The sequence below is a fragment of the Myiozetetes cayanensis genome, unplaced genomic scaffold (genome assembly GCF_022539395.1).
Source record: "Myiozetetes cayanensis isolate MyiCay16 unplaced genomic scaffold, myiCay2020 scf4, whole genome shotgun sequence".
NCBI classification, from domain to species: Eukaryota; Metazoa; Chordata; class Aves; order Passeriformes; family Tyrannidae; genus Myiozetetes; species Myiozetetes cayanensis.
This window is the reverse complement of record NW_026087631.1, coordinates 21,182,776-21,210,677: the sequence shown is the minus strand read 5'-3', so window position 1 is coordinate 21,210,677 and position 27,902 is coordinate 21,182,776. Positions and strand designations below refer to the sequence as shown.

Genomic DNA, 27,902 nt, shown 5'->3' with positions numbered 1-27,902 from the left:
TTAAGTAAATTTGAAATTACTTAGGAAAAAAATGTACAAGATGTGACGAGCCACCATGTCTTCCATGCAGCTGTCTTTAAAGCATATTTAAAGGTGCTCATAGGTTTTTATCTATACATTTCAACTATATTGGAATTATTACTTAAATAGAGATATCCAAGTAGAGGGGGAGCAGCAATCATCCAAACAGTATGCGAATGTAGGAAATGCTTTCGTTGCTACTTTATATGGTGCACATTTCGAGAGTGAACAAGAATTAGTCTTGATCTTTTAACATAACATTTCAAAATTTATTGATCTCAATCATACTTATTTCAATTAAAATCATCCTCGTTATTACAAAATCCTTCAATTCAAAAATAACCAAAGACAACAGTTTAACTGGAGTGATACACTTTGTAATATATCTATTCCTTAGAGAGTAAAAAAAAAATCTAATAAATAAATAAGTGCATATGGTAACTGAGTAAAAGATAATTGAGTCTTTAATTATGAAACACCTAACACATTCATATACAGCAATTCAATATTAATTTTGTAAGTCATCTTCCTCTCACTGTGATACAAATTCTCTGATTTTACTGCAACTTTGCCAGAACTTCTCTGAGATACGTATCTTGGAAAGACTGGTTTCTCACAATAAATATTAAGATTCAGATTAGGAACCAGATTATTAGTTGGAATCATGGACATTTTCAGAAGGAAGTCCCATATAACAGTTTCAATGGGAAGAAAATTTGTTCACTTGAGATAAACTAAAAAAAGCTAACAATGAAATGTGTGATAGCACAAACCCAGTTTTTCCTCCTATTACAACTAATCAGTTGGATATGTAAAAAGTTGCTATCCAGCAAGTCTGTGGTGCTCCTAATACTTTTGACATTCAGTTGCTAAATCACCAACACCCCTATGAAAGACAGGCTACACTGCAGTGTCTTAATTTCGCTTTCTCACCTGTAATTTTCTTGAGCAGTCTCTCTATAAAAGCTGACAACATGGAACAGCACAGTACTATCCTTCTCTATAATGAAAAAATAAACTAACATGCTGTTCACATAACGATGTCCCATGTAAAAATACAGTATTTCTGTGCTGCATGATGTAGGATTATGGCAGGATAGTGCCAAAGGCACTTGAAAAAACAGGGCAATTACCATCTGACTCAGAAATGCTGGTCTTACACAAATGCACCAAAAAAGAAAGAAATCAAAATGCAATAATTTTTTTTATTTAAGTAACAAACACTGTTGTGGTGCAACTCTGCAAGAAAGAATTCTGAATTGTCTGGATAAATATATTGCTTTAAAAAAAGTAAAATACACTGTTTAAATAAGCTAGATGCGCATTACTACCATATTCCATTATTTTTCCTAAGTGTTAACAAAATGTCACAAGGCAATTTAACAGAGAAGAACCCCATTTTCAAAACTCTGCATCTCTGTTATACCAAATACCAAACACCTAGTTCCAGTAATCAACTTACTAGGTTTTTTAATGTTACCTGGGAGAAAAGCAGAAAAAGAACACTATTAAAACCTCCCAGTAGTCCTCAGGTATGCAAAAGAATGATGTCTCACACTGTAGAAACATGAATATTCTTATAAAAAACATGTAGTTGACCTTATCCATGGAAAATTTCATCAGATTAATGCTTTCCTTGGCCTCTGTTGCGACCCACTTTTGAGGGAGGGCAACCAGGTTCATTGTTAACAGATTCCTGGGACGGGGGACTGAAGCAAAATGATGCTAAATAACCAATATAACAAAAAATTCCATTAAAACGTGCTTTAAAACCAAAACTGGAAAAAAAAAGGCAATGAACTGGAAAAGGGGTGTATAGCTCTTCTTGAGTGTATGATCATACTAAGAGAAGAAAATTTGAAAGAGAAAAATAGAGAAAAAGAGATAGGAGAAAAGAGAAAGATATCACCACCCATGGCTCCAGCCATGCGTGGGTGATGATGGTCTGTGGCTACAGTGCACAGTCCTGGTCCATCAGAGGTGAAGGCCCGCACAGATATAAAAAATTGGGGGTTTATCCAGTAGTGCCCCAGTCTCTCCTCCTGGACAAGTTCTGGGCATGTACAGTCTTCTTTCTGAAGATTTTGGAAGTCTGGTGGCATTAGGAGTAGGAGTGGGATTCATAGTGTGTGTCCGTATGTCCTAGTGCCTGGGCAAAGTTTCTGAACAAACTTTCTGAGTGGCTGCAGAGTGGTGGCTGCTGGTACAGCAAAGAGACTGGCATTAAAACAACCTGCCTCTACAGGATCTATTGCTTAACAGTGATTTCTTCTTTAATTTGAAAACAGCCTGTTGAAGGCAAAATTTAGCTGTGAGGTCCAAGCAATTCACTACAGCCTCTGTGAAGCCAGAGGGATCCAGAGTATTTTACAGCCTCAGTGAGATATCATCTCTTCTATTTCTGCCATAGTTATACTACCCACCCAAGTCAAAAGTCAACATACAAAAAGGTAGTAAAATATATCCAACTAGAGACAGAATTTGTCACAACTAGGACAATCTAGGAAACTGGAAAATATTTTCACTTACAACTAAGTAGGTCAGAAAACTAAGACTGATGAAGGAATTACAATAAACCTAGAAAATCACTACATTTCATAATTGACATGTAAACAGGAAACTGAAAAACATCAAATAATACTTTAATGTGAGATGTCAAAAAGCGGAAACACTTTTTACCTTTTTTTCAGCTTTATTTTCAGCATAGAATAGGATCAAATATTCTTACCTAGACATAGCAGCAGTAGGTCCAAAATTCTTAACCAGTGGTTTACTGATGTTTCTCCACATTAATCAGCATCATTCACCTGTAACTGACTTTATCTGAAATTGCTAAGCATTTATGTTCCATCTGGATTCCTCATTACTATCTCAGGAAGGATCCAACTCACATGAAGCATGCTGTACTATACCAGAAACACTGTTCAATGCTATTTTAAGAATTAGAAAAATCAAATTAATCTCAGAATCTGAGGTTTACTCTTGTGCTCTTAGTCACCCAACCACAGAACAACCACAGGAGTGATCACACTTATTAAAATATAAAATTACCGGTTCTCGCTGTTCTCCTGGAGCCAACAGAACTGACAAGAATATACTTCCCAGATCATGGTCAGGGTAATGAGGATCCTTCAGACTCAAGGTAACATCTGTCTGCCTAGGAAACAAAAAAGTACACATTTATTTTGATTTCCATTGTTTTGATATATAATGGATATATTTCACAGATAATGGAATTTCTGAATTATGAGAATTAAAGGCATCTCCATTTATAAGAAACTGCTTAAAACCAGTGTCACAGATTTGCCCTACTTCTACTTTAAAGTGTTTCTGTCTAAATGCTCATAAAAAAAATACCAAATGCTTTTACTTGTTAAGTACTTACATGTACTGAAGTAATTAAATCAGAACTGTAATATTAATGGATTAAAAACCAGAAAAAAGAAAGTCAAACAGCAGGTGGTTATGCTGTGAATGAAGATAGCATAAAAACAAGATTACAGTGGTTATAAAACTAATAGCTCCACAGACAATATAAAAATGTTGTTCGTAATCAGCTAATATATAAACATTCAGAATAAAGTACTTTCCTAACCATATGTGGTTTTCCTGGGTTAGTTTAGTACATTAATATATATAAACCCTGAGATTAGCTCAGTTGTTTAGAGCATGGTGCTAAAAACATTGAGGTTGTGTGTTCCATTCCCATATGGGCCATTCACTTAACAATTGGACTCAATGATCCTTGTGGGTCCCTTCCAACACAGAATATTCTCTGATATAATTATCTTCTAGCATAAAGTTCAATTTGTAATTCCCATAAAGTTCTATTTGCAAAAACATGATATTAGCAGATAGCCATACAGAAATATTCTGCAGGCTTGTTTGTGCCATACCTGTTTAATTCCAACGATGTCAGATCCAAAAATGCTGAGCCAATGAAGTCATCTTGAAGTCCGAAGTCATAGTCAAATACCTAAGATTCACAGGAGCATTTTTCAGTAGTAGAAATCGTTTTTCTTTTGAGCTTTTCTGACTTTATGAATGGTTCTTGAAACTCCTTTTCCAGAGTTATAGCTTCACGTTTCTCACCTGTTAAACCAGGATTACCTAAAAGCAACCTGAAACTTCCTGGCCAGAAAATCAAGCTTGAAACTGCTTGTTTAAAAGCCAGACTGCATCACGTAGAGACACTGGTGTATACTACTACTAGACTACATATGTGAACGACATCAATTTTATTAAAAAAAGAAAGCATTCTGATAAACACTGGCACTGAAAGAAGGAAGATCAAAAGAATACCTAAAGTTAAGCAGAATCACTGATTTGCTATACACTGATTTCTTTATCAATTCTGAAAAATGGAAGCAGGAGGGCAGGATATGGTTATGAAAAGTGGGTTATTACAGCACTTGCATTAGTATTAGGAATAATATAACTGTACATTTTGAAGGTTGCATAATTTTCTAGGGTAAGAAATATTACAATCTAAGATTAAAACTTAATGGATATGTGTAAAGAAATAATGACATTTAATAACCTACTATGAGAACCCTGCCTGCTAATTTCCTACTTAAAGAGAGATCATCTGGACAAATTTACTGATATCCAGACAGGAATTTGTGGCCAGTACATTGAATAGAACAAACTGAGATGGGTTACACCTTCCTAAGTCAGAAGAAAGAACAACAAATAAACTGGGGGCAGATACGCAGGGAAATAAACTAAAAAGGCAACAAAGAAAAGTTGTGACACACACACACACAAAAAGGATAAATGTCAATTATCAAAATCAACTTTCAAGGCAAATTAAATTTTTTCTTAAGCGTTGTCATGAGGATTTATGAGGACCAGAATATACTTTCAGCTAAGTAAGAGTGAGACTTGTGAACACTTTGTAAGGAAAACATTTAACTGAGATATGGCAGGACTAAGTTCAAGTTCTTCAATTTTAATGCAAATATTTCAACTATTGTATTTCAGAAACTCTTTTCAAGGAGGTAAAGAGGTTCATCTTCCACAAATACCTTAATATGGACAGTGTTAAGATAGCAGTAACAGAAATCCTGTGGCCCAAAGGCTACAACACTGCTGCAGGACTCAAAGGGTTTGAATGCAAGTATGTGAGCACAAGTCTCTCAATGCATTGATCTACCTGCTTATGCACTCACATTTTCTACATCTATTATTCATTCTAACTGGAAAAGAAAACAAACAATGAAATGTCAGTTTATGGCCCAAAGTCAAATTATTTCCTCCCTTTCTCCTTCTACAAATTACCAAGAGGGAAACCAAATAAGCCTTTTCAGCTGACTTAATAAAGTTCAGTCATGTCTTAAAGTATCTGAACAAGCTATAAAACTTGAAATACTTCACAAGCATGTTCAGAATGCAACCATGATAAACATTATACCACTTGACATAGTTTTCCTAGGGAAAAAATAATTACATACACACCTATTCCCTTGTTACCCTACTGCAGGGTTAGTACTTGGCATAGGTAAACCAAAACTGATAGTTATGTTGCAAGTGACCTTTTTTGCATCTTCCTTTCTCTTTCACTGTACTGGGCACCTGTTCATTCCTTTTGAATCACTAAGCATAATAACAGTAGGAAAATGGCATTTGAGAAGTCTAATTAAATTTCAGGCTTTTCTAGTAATGATGTACTCCATCTGATGAGAATATATGAAACACAGGACAGATTAATACTTAAAGGCTGTTTAAGTGGCATTCATCTACTAAAAAAATCTACAACTTGATTTTTCAGTTAAAAAAACTGTCACAAATTTTAGATTAAGACTGATACTGATCTAAACATCACATAATTTCATATCAATTCAAAAGGATTACACAGGTAAGACAAGTTTCCTACTTTTTCAAGTATTTGTTATGTATGCATGTTCTACTTAGAATCCTAAGACTACAGTTTCTCTAATAACATTTTTTAGAACTTAATTTTTTATTTTACACAATTATGGATCACTTTTGGATATAATAATGGCCAGTCTTTGCGAGCGAAGATCTGGGGAAGGTCTTTACACCTTCCAGCCTGCGCATTGGATTTTTTAGGTGAGACACAGTGTGCGCGGAACTGAGCCCACCCTTTAATCCTAAGGTTCATCTGCCGGGGCCAAGTGAGCTTGGACGGTGGCAGCGAGGTCCTTAGGACGTAGATGGGTTGCCTTTTTAAGGGCTAACGAGCTCCATCTGCCTGGGAGTGTCCCTGACCGGGAATCGAATCTGGGCCTCGGCGGTGACAGCGCCGCGCCCTTACCACTAGACCACCAGGGGCTCCACTTTTGGATATAGATTACTACAAACTACAAACTTTTCTGGGGCCAGGAAAGTAACTTTCTGTTCTATGCGTATAAAACAATGATCACAGCTTTTCTAGTTCCCATTCCATATGGACAGCTAAGAAGTACTAGTGGCAGTGCTGCTTATTACTCTGTTCTCTATTTGATTTAAACTCAAGCTATCTGTTTTTTCAGAATAATAAGTGCCTTTAATATCACAAAACCACCTGTGTTATCTTCAGGAGAGCTAAAATATAAAAAAACTTGAGAGAATAAAATGTTATGAAATACAGAAGCAAACCCACTGTGTTCAGTACAAACTGAAAAATTAGAAAATTTAGGAGAATCAGGCATACAACCTGACAAATTCTTAAATAGACCTCAGCAAAGAATTGTTTTTAATGCAAAAGATTGTGCTTCATATCAGAATTACGCAATACTTCCATAAATAAAAGGGATGCCATCACCATGAAAGTTTATTTTCTCTGTGCTCTGCTAATAACACACTAAAAAATACAAAATAATGATGACTTAAAATAAACAAAAATACCTGTATTTGCCACTTTTTAAAATGCTGATATCATTATTCTACAGAGATAATTTAAATAATTTTCATTCTAAATATTCTTTAGCAATGCACTATTGTACAATAAACTTTTCAGGATACAAAAATCACAAAATTAAACTCTTTCAATAACTCTTCTGTTGCAATTTGTCCAACATATGTAAGATAGTGTCCTACCTTTATATACAATGGTTCTCTTAGGTTATCTATAAGAATGTTAGCTTTTTCTTCCCACACAGGATTGAGGTTCTTGTGTACTGTTTTACTTCTAAATACTTCTTTCCCTCCAAGTTTGAACTTGACATATGGATCACTCGTTCCTGTTAAAGACATGTATACTATTAATTATATCTTTGTAATACAGTAAGGGAATGGAGACTAAATTACTTCAAACAGAACTACATATAATTTCTATAGACAGTCAAATTGAAAACACCGTCAGATGAAAGAATTTTTTATTGTCACAATCTATTATTTTCCAGGGTGTCATTACTGAGGAAATTGACTCTGTTAATATCAAATGGGTGTTTGCATCCCTTTCTGTTGCTTGCAATCCAGTCCCAAAGTCACACATGAAATACTGGCTACTGCAGTGTTGGTTTTACTTAACAGAACTATGTCTTTCTTAAGGCTAGGATATTATCTTAATGCAACCACAAAAATTAGATTATATAGTTAATATTACTCCTGTATAATATTAATCTAATTATCTTGTGTCTTTCGAAAGACACATAGTCCACAGACACGACTAGCATAACTCTTCACTGACTTTAATGTGTCCAGGCTTCATCTTCCATAAAGACTCACTTCCTACAACACTCACAATGAGAAAACTAACTCTAAAGTCAGTCCATAAAGTTCATGACATGCTTCTTGCAGCAATCACCTAGTCACCAGAGAGCACAGGTCTAAGCCCCCCAATACAACTGAGTAACAACTAAGTGTGACCAGAAAGACAACCCTGAAGGGTACTGAAAGAAAAATGTTAAGTATAGCATGAACAGAGAACGTGGGGCTGGTGTTACAAGGAATTGGTGGAAGGAGGACTCCTGGGTGGGCACCAAAAATAGCAGTCATCCAAGAGCACATCTGAGACTAATTGATCAAAGACTATCTTAAAATAAACAATAACTCTATCATGAATAACAGTTGCAACTTCATGAACAGCAGTAAAATTATAAGACAAGACTTTTTTTTTTTTTTTTTACTATTAAGGCTTTTCAAAATCCTGGTATATTTTAGAAGTTTGTATTTCCATCTACTGGAAAATACAGTCATTTGCTTTTCTTAAAACTGCAACACATTCTTCTAAACATAAATTTGGAAGGTAAGACTGGAGCTCTTTGCATTATTTCATTCAGCCAGAAGATGTCAGTATTCTTTACCTAAAGTTATATCTCCCTTTTCAAAAAGCTATAGAGGTGGAAAACCTGGGTCTCATGTGACAGCGTTAGAGTCATTTCCATCCATAATTACTTGGGCACAGCTTCAGTGGCACAAAAATGTTTTGCCTAGCATAACTAACTTGTTCCTTGGTTATTCAAGTAGTGGTGGTGATTTTGAAGGCAAAGATCAGATACTTTACTTAATTCTGTGTAACGTGAAGAATATTTTGAATATGGACACCAGGGGGTGTCCCATCCCACTGCTCCTCAGGACCACTCTACATCCTCAGGAATCCTGCTAGGCTTGGCCTTTGTGTAAACCGTTTGGCACTGAAGCATCCTTTGATTGTACCAGGAATTCTTGCACGACTAAGGTAGGGGAGGGCAAAATCAGTCATCCCCCGACAGCCTGCAACATCTAAAGAGGGAGAAAAGGATATTAGCTTGTGAATTGGAAGAGTTGAATGAGAGGGCTTTGAAGGGAGAAGGGGATAAGACAAGGCTCACTAGACATGAGCCTGGAGGCAGTATGCCAGTGTTGGGGGTGAAATCAATAGCCCAGCTGAAGTGCACCTATACCAATGCACACAACAGGGGTAACAAACAGAAGGAGCTGGAAGCCACTGTGCAGCAGGAAAGCTATGACACAGTGATCATCACAGAACATGGTGAAATGACTGCATAACTGGAGTGCAGTGGATGGTCAGGAGCTCTTCAGAAGGGACAGGCGAGGAAGGAGAGGCAGTGAAGGAGCTCTCTACATTAAGGGAGTGTTTTGACTGTACAGAGCTCAAGGATAGTGGTGATAAGGTTGAGTGCCCTATGGGTAAGAATCAGGGGGAAGGCTAACAAGGCATTCTGGTGGGACTGTTACAGACCATCCAACCAGGATGAAAAGGCAGATAATGTATTCTGTAAGTCGCTGGCTGACGTTTCATGGTCACCAGACCTTGTTCTTGTGGGAGATGTTGACGGTTGTCTGCTGAAAACACAGCAGAGAGGAAGCAGTCTGAGAGGTTCCTGGACCGTGTGGAAGATAAATTCCTGTTGCAGCTGGTAAGTGAGGCTACCAGGGTAGTGCCCTGGTAAACCTGCTGTTTATGAAGAGAGAAGGGTTGGTGGGAGATGTCGTGGTCAGAAGCCATCTTGGACATAGTGATCACGAAATTATAGAGTTTTTGACATACTTTAAGAAGGAAATCTTAAAGATGTAGGAGTAAGATGTCCTTATGTGCTGAAAGATGAGCTGTCAGGGAAGGAGACTGGCCTGGCTGAACAGAGAGTTTTGCTGGAACTCAGGGAGAAAAGAGGGGTTATGACTTTTGGAAGAAAGAGCAGGCAACTCAGGAAGAGTACCAGGATGTTGTTAGGTCATGTAGAGAGAAAATCAGAAAGGCAAAAGCTCAGCTACAACTCAGTCTAGCCAGTGATGTGAAAGATAATAAGAAGTATTTTCATAAATAGATTAGCAACAAAAGGAGGTCCAAGGAAAACCTCCATCCTTTATTGAACATGTGGGGCAACACTGTCACCAACGATGAGGAAAATTCTGAGGTACTTAATGCCTACTTCACCTCAATCTTTAACAGCAAGACCAGTTATCCTCATGCAAACCAGTCCTTGAGCTAGTAGACAGGGACAGGGAGCAGAATAAACCTCATGTAATTCAGGAGGAAGTAGTTAGTCACTTCCTGAGCCATTTGGACCAGTCTATGGGACCAGATAGGATTCATCTAGGAATACTGAGGGAGTTAGTGGAAGACCTAGCAAAGCTGCTCTCCATCATTTATCATCAGTCCTGGCTAACTGGACAGGTCCCAGATGACTGGAGATTAGCCAATGTGATGAACATCCCCAGGAAGGGTTAGAAGCAGGATGTGGGGAACTAAAGGCCTGTCAACCTGACCTTGGTGCCTGGGAAGGTTATAGAACAGATTATCTTGACTGATCACATGGTACATACAGAGCAGTCAAGGCATCAGGCCTAGGCAGCATGGGTTTAGGAAAGGCTGGTCCTGCTTGACTCACCTGATCTTCTTTTATGACCAGGTTACCCACCTAGTGAATCAGTGACAGTTGTGAATGTTGTCTACCTGGACCTCAGTAAAGCCTTTAATAATGTCTCCCACAACATTCTCCTTGGAGAAGCTGACAGCCCACAGTTTGGACACGTGAAAATCCCCCTAATCCTCAAAGCTCAACCCTCTAGCCTTTGAAATATACCAAGGCACCTAACCTGAGTATTTCACGGAACTCAAGGGGAATTTTTCGCTTGTGTACATCTTTGTGTCTATGTGCATACATGGGAGAATTGATTTAAATAGCAGAAAACCTTCTCTCCAAAAACCCAAACTGTGAGAGACTGCTCTCTTGCTGAAGCACCAACATCACCTGTGTAAAGGCAATAAGGACTCTTGGCACAGGGTTGTAGTCTCTCTGTTCCTAGGCAATACTGGCCTAACTCACCCAAAGATGTTGCCAATGTCCAGGAGAAAAAGTATCTACTATTGCAGTCACTATGATTTGGCCCCATGAAGCAAGCTCTCTCCGCAGGTCCAACTCTAGCACTAACACCAAGTTCTAACATCACTCTCTCTCTTTACAGACATCTCCTAAAATGCACATTGCAAGTTCAGGACATAGATTAGGTCTCATAAGCACACAGTAGGAAGATAAAAAATATTTTGCTGGAGAAATATTTAATATGTTTGTTGACAGGCCTACTAAACTACTTTTTGGAAGGAGCCAGAGCTGTAATAGAGTGTATATCAAAAAAAGGCAAATTTAGTGAGCAAAGTAATCCAAGTTCTACCAGAGAGAAAGAAAATGAATTCCCCACAAATTATATTTGTTTGTTTAACTGGTTCATGAGGCTTCATAACAGGCTTTTCAACATTGTTAGGCCACTTGTTGTATAGATTTTTTTCGTAATGAAATCTTATTGAATATAATGTGATAAACTGCTAGCTGAACAAAATTCAGTGGTGAACACAGGGGAGCTTAAGACTGCTCCCCCATAACTTGTGCTAGTGAGATGGAAAGGATGATGCAAAAGCCTTTATACTCCTCTACAGTATTTTTGCCCTTCACTCCATATGAACAAAGTCAAACTACTGTTGGAATTATACAGCTTTTCTGATATTTGATTTTAATATATAGTTTTAATTAAACTTTTAATTAGTTGTTTTAATTACTCATAAGTTGTGTCAGGCCTCATATCACTTTTAGCCAGTATATAGCAAAAAATTGTTATAAGCTACTTTTGTCAGAACATAGTTTGGGAAAAGTACTAAAACTGTAAGTTTTGTTAAACTTTGATATGCTTCAATGAACAAAGCCTGAGAGAGAAAGATGTATTGTTGGACATCTGGAATGAACTACCAAGGACATTTTGCAGAACCCAGCAGATAAAGAAAAGAATTAACGAGAGATTCAGTATATGTGCAGGAAGGTCCCTACCAGAGGAAAAAAAATACTAAAAAGACTTAAGATGTGGACTTAATTAGCATAGAAAGTGAGAAATTAATAACCAATAGAAGGTAGAATAGTAACTAATGAAAGAGAATCATGTAATTAAGAAGCAATGAATAATAATAATTTGTTTGTTAAAAATGTAAAAATAGGTGAAAAAGTAATGTATTGGTGTCAGCATGAAGACAGGATTTTTGTTGGCCACATACACAACCTATGCTGCAAGTAAACTAATGTCTTGCTTTCTAACACTAAAACGACAGTGTTAGAGGGTTCTATTACTCCTGACAATTCTGGGTGTATTTGGCAAGAGTTTTTGGTACTCCACTGGAACAAAGCTTTTGACTTCAAAAAGTGGGGATAACGCAGAGGAAAGTGAGGAAGAGAGAAAGAATGCATGCTCAAGGAATCCAGTAGGGGACAGTAGATAATCATATTCCATCCACTAACTTGGCAGAATCTTAAAAATTAAGTTGAAAGGAAGTTACTGATCAGTTATTAGAGATCATATATATGTGGAATGAAAGACTATTCCAAAGGTAATTATGCTATTAAAATTATATTAGATAAAGCACAAGGGGGAGGTCTCTCCAGCTGACCGCTAGACACTGAGGAATGAACGGGTGATTTTTGTGGTGGACACAGGGTAGTTTATTTTGTTCTCAATATATGTAAAAGGGCTCTGAGCCAAAATATTATAAATGCCACTGTGCAACCAGGAAAAGCAGAACTTTGCCATTTTTTCCAACCTCTAAAAATTCCACACAGGTAAACAGTGGTTAACATATCAATTTCTATATATGCCTGAATGCCCAGTAGTTTTGTTAGGAAGAGATAATATTTGAAAATGAACAAATACAAGTATCTAATTTTTTATAGTGAAATGCTGTTGGACCAGGATTTTATGTTGTTACAACAACCAAACACAACAAAGGAAATCCCAGAAGAGGTGGGAAAAGCTGTTACTCCATTGGTGTGGGCTTCTGGAATTCTGGGGAGATCAAAAGCAGCAGAGCCAGTCAGAATAGGGCTGAAACCAGATGTCAGACTGGTATGGCTGAAACAATATCCTTTGGAATTAGAAGCTAGACAGAGGTAAGAGGAATTAATTACTAAATGTGTGTAACATGGATTACTAAGGGAATGTGAGTCAAAATATAATACTCCCATCTTACTAGTAAAAGGCCTCATACTAATGAATACAGACCAGTACAAGAGCTACTAATAAAACAGTGCAATACATCTAGTATTAGCAAATCCTTATTATATTTCTAACCACAATTAAGGTATCTGATGAGTGGTTCACTGTTTTGGGTGTTAAGGGTGCTTTCCTCCACACACCCCTTGCAACTCTAAGTCAATCTCTGTTTGCTTTAAATGGGAAAGTCACCAGAGAGGATGTAAAACCCAATCAAAATGGACTGTCCTCCCACAAGAGTTCAAAAACTATTGAGAGAGTTGACTTCAGCAGGGAAGCCTTAAGGCACACTCCAATAGAAGATCCAAACTGAGGACTATTCACAGATGGGAGCAGTTTTGTGTGCAAAGGAGAGCGGAAATCCAGGTATTCAGTAGTAACTCAAATGGAAGTAATCAAAGCTAACCTGTTCCTGTTAAAACCTCCGCTCAAAGAGCTGAGCTTATCACTTTGCAGCAAGCCCTAGAATTGTCTGAAGGTAAGAACAACATATGGAGTGATTCTAAATGTACATTTGGAGTAGTACACACCCATGGAGCTATCTTAAAAGAACGAGGGCTCCTTTCAGCACAAGGATCTCCTGTGAAGTATAGAGACATCATTAAACAACCACTGGAAAGTGTTCAGTTACCAATCAAAGAGGATATTATGCACTGTAAAGGTCATCAGTTTGGAAACACACCAATAATGTTGGAAATCGACAAGCAGACAAAGCTGCTAGAAAGGAGGCACAGAAAAGCATCCTAGTAGTTACTCCATTAAAATGTGTGAACCTTTCAGATGCAACCCTGGAGTACCAGGCCCAGAAAGAAAAGCTAGCTAAAACTTTAAAATCCCACCTAAATTCTGAAGGATGGTGGGTAAGAGCAAATAGGAATATTGTAGTACCTCAAGCAGTGATGAGACAAATAGCAGAAGATAAACACACTGAAATACACTGGGAAACAGAAGCTGTTATTAATAGCTTGAATCATCAAGCACTTTGTGTAAAAATGGCAAGAGTTATCCAAAGCAAAATATCCAATAGCAAAAGGCGGGGGGCAAGGAAAATCATTTTTTGTTGGACATGGAGGGGAACATAGTCACCAAAGATGAGGAAAAGACTGAGGTATTTAACACCTTCTTTGCTTCAACCTATGTCAGGTCGTCCTCAGGACAACTGGCTTCTGGAACTGGTAGACAGAGCCAGGAAGCTGCATAGTCCCCTGTAATCGACGAGGAAACAGCAACCTGCTGAGCCACCTGGATCCTTGCAAGTCTATGGAACCAGATAGAATCCATCTTAAGGGTGATGAGGGAGTTGGCAGAAGAGCTTGCCAAGCCGCTCTCCATCTGGGGAGGTCCCAGATGATTGGAAGTTGGTGAATGTCACGCCAATCTACAAAAAGGGCTGCAAGGAGGACCCAGGAAACTCCAGGCCTGTCAGCCTGACCTCAGTGCCTGGCAAGGTTATGGAGCAGATCATTCTGAGTGCAATCACACAGCACCTACAGGATGGACAAGGGATTAGACCCAGCCAGCATGGGTTTAGGAGGGGCAGGTCCTGTCTGACCAACCTGATCTCCTTTTATGATCAGGTGACCCACCTGGTGGATGAGGGGAAGGCTGTGGATGTGTCTATCTGGACTTCAGCACAGCCTTTGACACTGTCTCCCATAATATACTCCTGAAAGAGCTGCAGCCCACGGCTTGGACAGGGGCACTCTGTGCTGGGTTAAGAACTGGCTGGAGGGCCGGGCCCAGAGAGTGCTGGTGAACGGGGCTGCATCCAGCTGGCGGCCGGTCACCAGTGGTGTCCCCCAGGGATCAGTGCTGGGCCCAGTTCTGTTTAATATCTTTACTGATGATTTAGATGAGGGGATTGAGTCCATCATTAGCAAATCTGCAGCGGACACCAAACTCGGGGGGGAGTGTCAATCAGCTGGAAGGAGGAGGGCTCCGCAGAGGGACCTGGACAGTCTGGAGAGTTGGGCTGACTCCAACAGGGTGAGGTTCAACAAGGCCAAGTGCCGGGTCCTGCACTTTGGCCACAACAACCCCTGCAGCGCTACAGGCTGGGCACAGAGTGGCTGGAGAGCAGCCAGGCAGAAAGGGATCTGTGAGTTTGGATTGACAGGAAGGTGAACATGAGCCAGCAGAGTGCCCAGGTGGCCAAGAAGGCCAATGGCATCCTGATCTGGATCAGGAACAGTGTGGCCAGCAGGACCAGGGAAGAATCACTTGATGGGAATTGAAGTGATTCTTCCCCTGTACTCAGTGCTCATGAGGCCACACCTGGAGTGCTGTGTCCAGTTCTGGGCCCCTCAGTTCAGGAAGGATATTGAGGTGCTGGAGCAGGTCCGGAGAAAAACAACCAGGCTGGTAAAGGGACTTGAACACAAGTGCTATGAGGAGAGGTAGAAGGAGCTGGGATTGTTTAGTCTGGAGAAGAGGAGGCTCAGAGGAGACCTCATCACTCTCTACAACTACCTGAAAGGAGGTTGTAGTCAGGTGGGGGTTGGTCTCTTCTCCCAGGCAACTATCAGTAAAGGGCATGGTCTTAAGCTCTGCCAGGGGAGGCTTTGGTTAGGTATTAGGAAGAAATTCTTTACAGACAGAGTAATCAGGCATTGGAATGGGCTGCCCAGGGAAGTGGCAGATTCTCCATCCCTGGAGGTTTTTAAGATGAGACTGGATGTGGCATTTCGTGCCATAGTCTAGTCACCACAGTGATAGGGGACCAAGGGTTGGACTTGATGATCTCAGAGGTCCTTTCCAACTCATCTGATGCTATGATTCTATGATTCTATGAAAATGGAATCGCAGCTACAGTTTCACAGTTTGAGAGAAAAAGAATCCAAATGATGTGGCTAAACTATTACAAGAAAGAACAAGTACAAAGCCATGCAATGTGTGCTTTGGACAAAGTACATTGGTTGATCAGCAGGCAAACAGTATGACCTCCACGCCAATAAACCCAAATGGACTGGAATAATGGCAACGCAATAGTAAACTCTACCTTGCATCATATAAGTATCTCCTGCTGCTCTTAGTGGAATAGTAGGAAACTTTCTGGCTTTTGCAAGAATTTGTGCTAGTATATAATAGACTGGCCTCACTTAAGCCCAGCTCTTCCCTCATTCTAAATCTCATGCCACATAGCTCACACCAAAGCATTCACATCATGATACTGCTATGAGAAGTAGAGCTCTTCTGTGGATGAAATGAAGTTCCTAACACTTTCTCATCTGTCTCTAACTGTGTTTTGTGCATATCTATATGCTGAGACTAAGATCACTCAGAGATGGATTGTGCCTATGATTCACTTTCCTGTGAATAATATGAATAACTATAAATTAGTAACTATACAGATATATATATGTATATATGTGCTTTATCTCACTTCAGAATAAATATACAGCAAGCCCTTTTCATAAATCTGAGCTTCTATGCAGTCCAGACAGGGCCGTAACACAGAGAAACACAGTAGTTTCCTTTTCCAGGGTTAAACTCAGATTCTGAGCACAGTCAATGCTCAAATAATTTTTAGACACAGAATAACTGTCTCTGAATTTTTACAGTCACAAAACCTCACAGAAACCAGCACACAGTCTTAAAAACTGAGCTGCTCTTGGCTAGAGGGTTCATTTTCCATGACCATCATTTTTTGTATTATAACTTAACTTACATGACCATATTTGTTCACCAAATCCTGTATGATAAGAAACTGTATCAATGACAAACAGCAATCAAAAAAGAATTACAGTAGAATAGTTAGCATCTCCTGTTGGTAAAACTCTCACATTTTTACAGTGAAAGCTACCAAGGATATGACTGTATCAAGTTAGCTAAAAATCAATACAGAAGGCAGGCACCATTAGAAGTCAAGATACAGTATTCTGATTAAAAATTATCTATTTTCACACTCCTGATATGAAGATGAGTTAATACTTTCAAACTGATTTTCATTATCAGTGAAAAATAACTACCCTGGTAAACACTTTTCCCTGTTTTATTTCCTAAATATTTTTGCAAGGATATCAATGGAGAAGTCCAAAAATACTGCAGATGGGATTAATGGACAGCATTCTTTTATTTTAAAAATTTCTTCCTGAACATAAACAAAAGGGGACACCTTGCAGTTAGAAATGCTGTTAATAAAAGTGTAGCCAGTAAGAAGAGTAACTAGGTGACAGACTGAGATAATACAAGATCTTTACTTTGTACGGTTCAGTGGATCCGCCATAAAATGACACGTACTATGGTTCAAAATACTATTTTGTATTTTGATCAGAATGATTCTGCCCTTGAAACTGGTCTTGATTTCTCTGTATTGATGTGCTAATCCAAAAGCATTCTCTACCAGTACTCAACAAGAGTGGCAATGCTGTCACGACAGCAGGAAAGTTTTACAAACAAATTTGAATAGCAAATTTACTCTTTTTATACTGGATCATGAGTTTAGCTGAATGGGCATACAGGAGCCACGATGTCTTAAAAGACGAAAAAAAAAACCTGGAAAAAGCATTTTTAGAGAGCTGGGCTCCTTTAAATATTAAGTTATATCATAGACTCATAGAATAGTTTGGGTTGGAAGGGATCTTAAAGATCACTTTGTTCCAACCACTCTGCCATGGGCAGGAACACCACATTGCTCAATTTGGTGCATCATTTCTTACTGACAGTTTATGTTACACTGATATTATCAAGTTTCATTAGAATCCCTCTTATTCTTCTAAATTGACCTGTAACCAAAATACATAGAAATGCCCCCAAGATCACTCTGAACAGCTATTTATAAGCACTTACCAGAGAGTTTCTCTAGTTTCTATTTTTAATTGTAAAATTCAACCCATTAAATGGCCTTTTCTAGAAAACATGAGAAATGTATTAACAGCACTTCTAACAAGAAATAGAAGATTATTTTATTGTTTTCTTTCTTTTGAATTTTTATAGGATTCTAATATATTTTACATACTATTTACACATGTAACTATTAAAGCTGAAAAAATTCTGGTCCACTCGCACTGATGGAGATTCCACTGTCTACTTCAATCAGATCAGAAATTAACTAAGTAATCATAAAATATAGACTGTACCTAAAGTACACAGGAAGCCTGCTGTTTAATATGTGCTGTGATTTCTGATACTACAATAAACCTACTTAGTCCACAGTCCATTTCCATGCAAACACTATCTTTGCTGCAAATGAACTTTCCTAGAGTACTGCAAACTGTCAGTTTCAATTCTGAGTACCTAAAAGCAACTAATCAAAAAATGCTTGAAAAATCTAGAAAGCTATTTTTGCATTTCATAACTAATTTTTCTGATATTGTGGGACACTGGATTATTATATTATTTGCTCGGACCAACTCAAGTGTTGGTGGGACTGGGGATGGGAAGAAGGAACAGATTGAATCTCACAAAGGTGAAGTAATGTCCTATCCCATATCCCAGCCTCTGCAAATCTCACTGGGCACCCCCAGAGAAGCTGTCAGTCAAAAACAGCCTGGAAGCATTGCCCATACCACACCAGAAGTCCTGCCTGGGGGTGGGGGGTGTGGTCACAAGGGCACCAAAGCAAATAAAAACAGCAACATGTGCTGTCTATGCTTCTGCATACCCTGCCACCTAGACACACGGAAGCTGAACTTGCATAGGACTCCAGTAGTAGCTGTGATATTCTCTTTTTCTCTCTCTTTCTTTACTCCTTCTTCTGCAGATGTATACAGAGTTACTGCCCAGATGAAAAGCAGTCTGTGTGAACGCTCTTGGACTATTACAATTCTTCATATTCTCCTGGTTTTGACAGTCATCTCTCCCAGTTATTCTCAATTTAAGCAGCTAGCTTATTACTGTTATAAATATTTCATATCAGAAATGGTAAATTTATCAAATTGAAATGCAAGCCTTTGCACTGCGTCAGAGCACTAAGTGCACTATTTCTGGCATTCCTCTTACCATTTTTGGGTACAGGTACCAGAGTCAGCCACTTAAGGATCAACCCCTCAGCTCTTTCTACAAAGAAAGGTTTTCTAGCTTTAGGAAGCATTACTGAACTGTCTCCTGCAGAGACAGACACAAGAGATCTGGCAGTATTTTCCATTTAGAGGTCAAGATCTTAGATGGCAATCAACAGCTGTTTCCAGGAACTCTTCCTGTGAGATTTCAACCAGAAAGCACACTACTTCTGGTCATCATGAAAATGCCAATAAATGTTTCTCTTATGCTCAGAACAAGTATTTCCCTATTGCTGTTTGAAGATCAGGTCAATATTTACACACTTCCGAAAAAAATAAAAATAATATAAATTTGAAAGGCAGAAGGCAACAAATTCATCATGGGATTAACCTGTGCTACTTATTTCCCAGTTTTGTCTAAAGTGGAAAAGGAAACCAACATTATACATTTCTTAAAATGGATGAAAGGGAGTGGATCACATGCTCCACCGAAGCAAGGAGACACCTGGGAGGAAAGCACACTTAAAACACTTAAAAGAATATTTTGATGTCTTTCTTTAGACCAAAGAGAATCAGAGAAAGCCAATGACTAAGAGGTAATTCCCCTTTTCACACACTGTGCTATAACATTTCAGTTTGCATCTCTCAAAATGAGCCTCTTTTAAAGCAAAAATAAATAGTGGTTTTTTTGTTTGCTTTAAAAATCCATTTAAGATACTGCAAACATCTGTAAAGATATGCTACCAAAATAAAGTAGCCACATAAACTCCACATACAAGCAGTCAGATACCAGCAACAAATCAAAAGGGACTTTTAAACCCAAAAATTTTAACTGCAGAAAAAGCTCTTAAAAATATGTATGCTGGTTTTGGCTGGGAAAGAGTTAATTTTCCTCATAGCAGGTAGTATGGGGCTACATTTTGGATTTGTGCTGAACACAGTGATGATAATACAGAGATGTTTTTGTTACTGCTGAGCGGTGCTTACACAGAACCAAGGGTTTTTCCACTTCTTGTACTGGCACACTGGTGAGGATACCAAGGGTTCATAGGAAACTGGGAGGAGACACAGCCAGGACACCTGACTCCTAACTGACCAAAGGGATATTCCATACCAAAAGGCATTATGCTCAGTATGTGAAGTGAGAGGGAAGAAGGTGGTAGGGGACACTTGTAGTGATGGCATTCGTCTTCTCAAGTAACTCTTATGCCCCGCTCTCCTGGAGATGGCTGAACACCCGACTGCCCATAGGAAGCAGTGAATTAATTCCTTGTTTTGTTTTTCTTGCACGTGGAGCTTTTGCTTTACCTATTATACTGTATCTCAACCTGTTGGGGAGCCCAGCTGGTTCTGGGCTCTCAGTAAATTGAGATACTGAAGATGGAACTTCTTACACCTGGCAGAGGGTTAACCACGGACAGTAGGACTGTGACACAGTGGGTTTCCTGTTAGAATGTCAGCCTATTGTGTTAGGACATGTGGCTGTATGTCCAATCATGAGTTGTTATGAAGTGGTAAACCAATGCTGTGTGTACATGTGTCACCCCAGAACTGTATAAAGGTAGCTGTACTGTTGCAATAAAAAAGCTGCTGGTATCCTGAAACCCATGTCGCCTCCCCGCTTCGACCGCGACGTCAACCCATGAATTTTCTTGCTTTTACTTTTCCAGTTCTCTCCCCCATCCCTGTGGTGGGGAAGGGAACAAGTGACTGCATGTACTTGGTTGCTGGATGGGGTTAAACCATGATAATATGTTATAAACATCGGAGGTTACTACAGGATTTTGCCAGAAGCTAAAATGTAAACTGTCTCATCACGTAGCTTAGGTGAAGTTATGGTACCACAGCTGCAGGGTACACGGAAGGACTGAAGACAGGATTGTAGTGAAGACGAAGAGCTAAAATGAAGCTTACATTTCCTTCTGTCATACTGCACACAACATAGCATTATTGAGCAATACATTCAGAGTGTGCAGCTGCAATGTAAGCAGGCCATGAACTGCTGACCCTTTGCATAACAAAAGGCACTGGGACCAGACACTCACAGACGCAGCAGGAGCCGATGACCCACAGGCTCTTGGACTGTAACGATATAAAAGCCCAGGGTTTCCTTGTTTGGGATCCTCCCTCCTTGCAGACACCCAGCTCAAGCTGTTATTTTGTGATTTACTTATTGCACCAAGATCAATTTACTTTAATGATCAGGATGTCTGATACTCTGCCATGGGAAATCTAGGGTCGAGCTGGTAACAAAACCTGGTCTGAGTGTGTGAGTGTGGGGTGTGTAGCTGCAAAGGGGCCTCGGTCCTAGTTCAAGTGATGCTAGTGTGACTGTCAGAGTGCCTCCTCCATGGCTGGACAAGGGAAGTTTCCTGAACATAATACTGTCTGTTATAATGAAGTATATTCAGTCCTTTGAGAAGACAACGGCAAGATACTGGTCTTCTCATGAAGAATGTTCTGTTCCTCCTTTGTTATGACTATCAGTGGTGCCATTTATCAAATAATAGCTATGATTAATGCTGGTATTTCTAGCCACATAAATAATAGCTTTAATCTAGCCCCTATTCCTCTGAGTATGTTGTGGTATCTCTTTTTATAAATTTGAGGAAGAAAAATTGTGCAGAACATTCATGACTTGAGAATTCAACTTTGAATTCCAAGATTGCAAGGTTTTTAAAATTCCAAGCAGCAGGTTTTTAAAAAAGTTATGTGAAACTGCAGTTCAAGAACTGAAGAACAGAAAGCTAAAACTGAACTGGAATTCAAGGATTATTTTAGAGTGAAATTCATTGTATTTGGAGAAAATTCAACTGTCAGTCTTGAGCGGAGGATCTGAGAAAGATTTTGGAAGAATCAGGTGTTACATTCTGTTACAGACTTACAGTATAAGACTTCTTTAAGACAGTCCTGGGGTAAATATTACAAGATGTTTTAATATATATCACATCTGTCTCAGTAGCTCCATTTAGCATTTGGATATACATTCTTACACCGTGCCTTTCATGGACTGTCCTCTAATCACTTTCTGCGTTGTAATATCTGCTATGAGCACTGCTGGAGCATGCTGACAGTGCCACAGAAACACTGATACTAGCCCAGAGCAAAGGTCCTGTGAGTGCAGTGCTTTGTCTCCATGAGGGCTGTAAGCAGATGCTAATAGACAAACAGGAGGACACATACATATACTACATCCTTCCAATGCCCTCCCAGACATCAAGAATTTGCAGCACAGACCTTCCAAGCTAGATGTGTTTCTGTGCATTTCAATGCCTTTTGTAGATTTATCTTCACTGAATCTCCTGTGCACCCACAAAAATTTCCAGTAAGAAATCAGTTTTACATGCCCAGTTTCTTAGTGAAACACCACCAGATATATTAATCATTAGTGATATATTAAACAATTAATATAAAAGGCTACTATTATAGTTTAAAAATTATTTAGACAAAACTGACTACCCAAATCAAGTCCCTTTCTGTACACTTCCTATTGAGCTGCCGTCCGAATCCACTGAGTGCCTGACTAATGTCTGTACTGTCTCCTCAGTTCAAATGCTGCAGGTGCTCCTAAAAACTCACTCCAAGTAGCTCCATAAAGGAAAACACAGTGGATGGGAGCCAGGACATTCAGTCATAAGTGTATGGGTCCTAGCTTGATGTCCTAGTACCAAGTGCAGTTTCTGTATTTTGCTCTTAAAAAACAAAAGCTCAGTTTGGAGGTCCAAACCCAGTTGAGATCTTAAACCTTCAATGCAGAAGGGAGCACATCTGTAGTATCCACCTGGTCTGAAGGAAAATCTGTACTTCACTAAAGTGCAAAGTACACTCTCCTTCCTGACAAGCTTGCAGTGGCTTGGTAAAACATTCCCTTGGTTGGTCAAGATGGGAGTGCTGAGCTTCTTCAGGGACAAGAAAAAATTCAGGAAAGGAGCAAAACATAATCCATGCATCTTGCTTTTTTGGTAAGATTTCAAGTTACAAGACTACTTTGTGGTTCCAGAGCCCAACAACCTTCTCCTGTACCTTTTCAAAAGGAGAACCAGTACTTGCACAGCCTTCTGGAATGTTATAGGTATATACCATCCAAAGCAAATTACTGGCTCTGAAACAGGGTAGGAGAAGACTGCAACCCTTGATTCTGGGCTCTGGGAATAATAAGCACTGAGAAAATACCACTCTTGCCATGTTGCCTTCCAGTTAGCTTTAAGAGGTTTCCTTGCTGCTGAAGCAGCAGTTTCCTGAAATTACCTTTTAAAGCACTTGACATTTTATACAGCACCTGGTATTTCCACCTCAGGAATCAGATCTCCTGTTCTTTATTTAGTCTAGACCTAAACTCCTCTATTGTGGGAGAAAAAAGTACATATGTCTTCCTTGCATATGAATAATGATGTTTACATTCAATTTTTTATCCATTTGTAAATAATATGAATAATGGATGTGACTTAATTTCAACACATCATTCAGAAACTGAGGAAGTCTCTCTAGCTCATGCAACAAAACATTTGAATGTCTGTATTTAACGAACGTCAAGCAAACCTTGGCAGAATATCAATATACCTAGAGGAAGAAAAGTTTATTCTTGCAATAGTGAGTGTATCAAAACTTCAGCTTCAGTGACATAAGTATCAGTGAAGTAATTTCCTATTCATGTAAACAGCTATCTAGGTTTCTGCTACCATATTTGAGATCTAAAAGCAGTCATATAACTTTATCAGGTAAGCATGGAAAGGTCCTGTGCAATACTATTTATTTTAAATATTTATTATGGCTTCTTCTATCTCACAGGAAATGTATTACAGGTAATCCATATATGCTGTTAATCGGATTTATCATATTTATATCACTGTTCAGAAAGTGGATTACTGACTTAACTAATATTAAATATGAGCTGCAGTTGTATGGACAAAGACACTAAGTTGTGTTCAACAAATACACCTCTTAGGAATCCTTTCTACATCTAAACTATGTGTGTGATACATGTTGGAGAGCAGACTCAAAAATGCTAATATGAGATTGGCAGAGTCAACAATAGGCAAAGCCTAGACACATTCAATACAGAGGTTTTACTGGTTTTGTTTTTAAACACAGCTCCAGTGTTTATCAATTAAGCAGTCAAGGAATAAAACATACATCAAGACAGCACAGGTGCAAGCAAGACAGCACAAAGCCACATGGTTAAAATAAATCTACTGACCCTTTCTCATTTTAAAATATTAAAAAAAGAGAGGAAAATTGTCTAGCACAAGTATTAAACCAATATTAGTTAAATCTTATTACTCCACCTGTGTGGGCTTAACTGGCCTTAGCTCCTTTCACTTCATGCTCTTGAGCCAAAGAACTACAAAGTTTTAAGCTGAGCTGTACTAACACACTTACAACTCACAGCTTAATTGTAATTTTAATACCCTCATATAAATTTACATCATGAACATGTAGCTTCCTAATCATTATGGCAGTGTTTAATAGCACACTTACCGCCACGGTCCCGGGCAGCTAGATTTTGTCCTCTTCTTAAAGTAACATCCAACTGGTACACTCCAGGGTCCCCAGAGTTACTTGTTCTCTGCAGAGGAGGGAAATAAAAATGCAATAGCTAATGTTACTAAAAGTTTTATGTAAGGTATCACCATCCTACTGAACTAAGATGAGGCCATATCCCATTCCCCCACCTCAGAGCTAATACCCAGCATCAAGGAATATGCCCATCTCATCAGTATGACAATTCCTGAGATTTGCTTTTTTTTTAACAGAAACAAAAAAAACACCACCAGAAAAATAAACTGCTTGACAATTCTAGTTAAATACATTATTTTAAAAATATGTTTGAAAAAAATAATTCTGTGATATAAGGGGAGTGAAACTAAGATCTTTAAGGTCCCTTCCAACCCAAGACATGTGATGATTCTATGAACCTCCACTTTTAATTACATTCACATACAGTCCTGGCCCACTAGAGCAAAATAGGTAAGAAAAAAACCTAGACCTTACAGTACTATTTGGACTAGTCATTACCAGTACCCTCAAATCCTGTGTTTATCCAATAGTGACAATCTATGCATTGAATAAATATACATGAATTAAGATTTTGTCAGCCACTGCAATACTTTGGTTTTTTTTCCACAAAGTTCTGGGGGAAGCTGTGAGGGGAAAATAATCATAAAAGACACTAAATGCAGCTGTAGCTCTGCATGCCAGGAGAACTACTCTTAGATTAGTTATTTGTATAAAATGTATCATTTAAAAAATCCACAACCAAACCAATAAAGGAAGTCAGAATGCAAGGAACGCTCTGGACTTCCAGACTGCATGAACAGTAACCACATTCCGTCCCATACAACAAAGTAGAAAAACTATATTTCTCAGTACAGTACACATAAGCTTTTGCAAAATAGTTTTTAACACACCTCTCTGTAAGTAGAATCTAATTACAGTGTGTGCTTGGAACACCACATTTTATTTTAAGACTAGAACAACTATATTGATTATACATTCACAGTACATACAGGAACTCACCACATACATATGCTCAAGCTAGGATCTAAATCTTTTAAAAGCAGTGCTGTTAATATTTTATTATGTGATTACAGGTTCTCTGCAAGGAAAAAAAAAAGCAACATGATAGAAATATCACAGGGATTATATGTGTACCAAGTGATGTACTATTTCAACAAGAAACAAGTTTTGTCTTCTTTCTTCCTACTAAACCCTTTTTTCTTGTTAAGGTAATAATGAAACTAAAGCACAAAGGAAGGCACAAAATAAAGGCATTTCAACAAATGGTTTATTCTCATTATTCCAGAGTCATAACTCTGAGCCCTAACATAGTTAACTTTTGCTGCCACACATACAGTACTGACCAAATTGCACACTGATATGCTCACTGGTTCCCCAGCAATGAATTTTTTTCAACACTATTGCATTTCAAAGAAAATGGTTAGATGAGCTTTGATTTGGTGGGAGATGTTGTTCTTGAAATCGAGCAATATTTATCTTCTAATTTTGTCCTTGTAAAATAACTGATGAAGCATGCCTGAAAATATCAGAAGACCTTGCAAGACTCTTGCAGAAGGCAGGCACCAGCTTCTTTTAAATTACTAACTCCTCACTTATCATCTCTTTTATTCATTTTTTTTTTAATGCACTGTCTGCAGGATACAAGACTGGCAACAGTGACCCCCACTCCGGCAATGCTTAGTATCTAGTCCAGTCAGAAGTAAGGAAAAAGCTGCATAATGGCCCCAGCCTTATCCATGACCGCAGCATTTATCACAGTATTATGAAATAAAGGAATGTGTTCTGCAGTAACAACAAACCCCAAAACTTTCCTTCCCCTTTCTTGCCCTTCTACAAGAATTTGTAGTTACAAAAGAAACATGATGTCTCCCAACATTTATATTCTTCCCTGCCGAGATGCCCTCTCTCCCTCCAAGGCAGAATGCAAGCTCTACATTAAAATTTCTTGGTTTAAACATGTTGCTTCCTTTTGCATTTCTCACATCTTTTTCAATGTTTTTCCTTCTTTTTCTCTTGCAACAGAGCTCCAGTTTCTTTTAGATATTTATATGAATCAGTTTTCAAGGAGACTAGAAACACTTAAGTGAGCAATGTAACAAGCCTACAGTATGTAACCATTTAAAAAAAAGCACACAGATATTAACTATCCCTAAGTATTTAGAAAGTCAAACCAGTATTTCTGCATCCCAGTAGTACCATTTGAAGTACCATTCCATTAAAACTGGAGGTTGCCATAATAAACACAACTATCAATAAATTATTTTTTCAATCACCTAATTTAATTAATGAGTTCAAACATTAAAATGGAAACAAAGAACCACTTTTGCATGGCCTGTAGTAACAAACTAAAGTTAAAATATTTAGACAAGCAACTTGGGAGCATGCATGAAAGCCTACAATCACCCTAATCATAGAACTGTTTCAAAACCAAATTTTCTGAACTTCTGCACTCTAACAGTGTCAAGAAAAAAAGCTCTCTGTACTTAGGAAAAAAACAAACAAAAATCCAAAACACAAACTCCATCACAACTAGTGATGTTGTGATGTTGCCTCAAGGCTGTTTCTTACTGACTGGTGCAGGATGACACCACACCTGACAAAGAAAGGGCATGCTTTCACTTTTTGTGTCTAAAATGTACAGAATGTGTTGAAATTACTTTCAATAAATATTTAACAAAAATATTGAGATTCCAGACAAAGAACAGAAAGGCTGAAGTATCCAGCTTCAATTTTAAGACAGGAAAATATTTTGGCCAATTACTGCTTTATTGTGTCTACCGTTAGAAGAGGAAGACACAACCTCACTGCTCATATTCCGAGATGGACAGACTGAAGGAAGAGTTGACCCCTGAACTGAAACCACCCATGACATAAGAAAAGTTAGGCAAATGAGTCACATTCACAGATACAACAGATGTCTTCCACATTCTCCACATTAGTATTACAGCAGCCAGAGTCAACTGTAAAGCATCATAATTATTTTTTAGTACCAGAAATAGTGCAGCAGCATTTATAGAAAGTAACCGACTACAGCTGTCCTACAGCAATCTGCATTACTCTGTAGACATAACAAAACTAAGTAAAAATGCATCCTATAAAGTAACTTGCAAAATATCCCCTTGATGTGTAACTAGTGATCCTGAAATGGTAATACCTCAGAGTCTGCAAACCAGATGATGTTGCTCAGAAGTTCTGGGAAAAACACAATCACATTTTGCTGAACAAACAGCCCCAATCCAGAAAGAACAGTATGAGCTAATCAGCTCCTCCAGCTGACCTGGTTCATTAAGGTAAGTATTTTGCTAGTATTAAGTGTGGTATACACACACAAAAAATGCTCATGGCCAGCTGGTATCAACTAAGATATATGCCATTATTTTCCTTTTCCACCACATGAAAAATCTGTTTAATGTCTGAAGACATGCAAAACACCCTAACCTTGAAAGGAACAAAACAACACAAACTTCTTGACTTAATAAAGAAAGGAGTATGTAGTCTAGATATAAT

The 27,902-nt window shown here is 38.5% G+C and overlaps 1 protein-coding gene across 2 annotated transcripts in view; it reads right to left on the bottom strand.

The window, feature by feature from the left end:
* The window catches only part of MCTP1 (multiple C2 and transmembrane domain containing 1), a 188,710-nt gene that overhangs the window by 148,499 nt on the left and 12,309 nt on the right, over window positions 1-27,902 (bottom strand). For both annotated transcript variants that reach the window (XM_050329308.1, XM_050329307.1), the window contains exons 2-5: window positions 24,357-24,444; window positions 7,063-7,205; window positions 3,918-3,997; window positions 3,073-3,178 (exon numbers count right to left, since the gene is read on the bottom strand). In XM_050329308.1, the coding sequence (XP_050185265.1) occupies window positions 3,073-3,178; window positions 3,918-3,997; window positions 7,063-7,205; window positions 24,357-24,444 (417 nt within the window). The remainder of the gene's footprint in view (window positions 1-3,072; window positions 3,179-3,917; window positions 3,998-7,062; window positions 7,206-24,356; window positions 24,445-27,902) is intronic.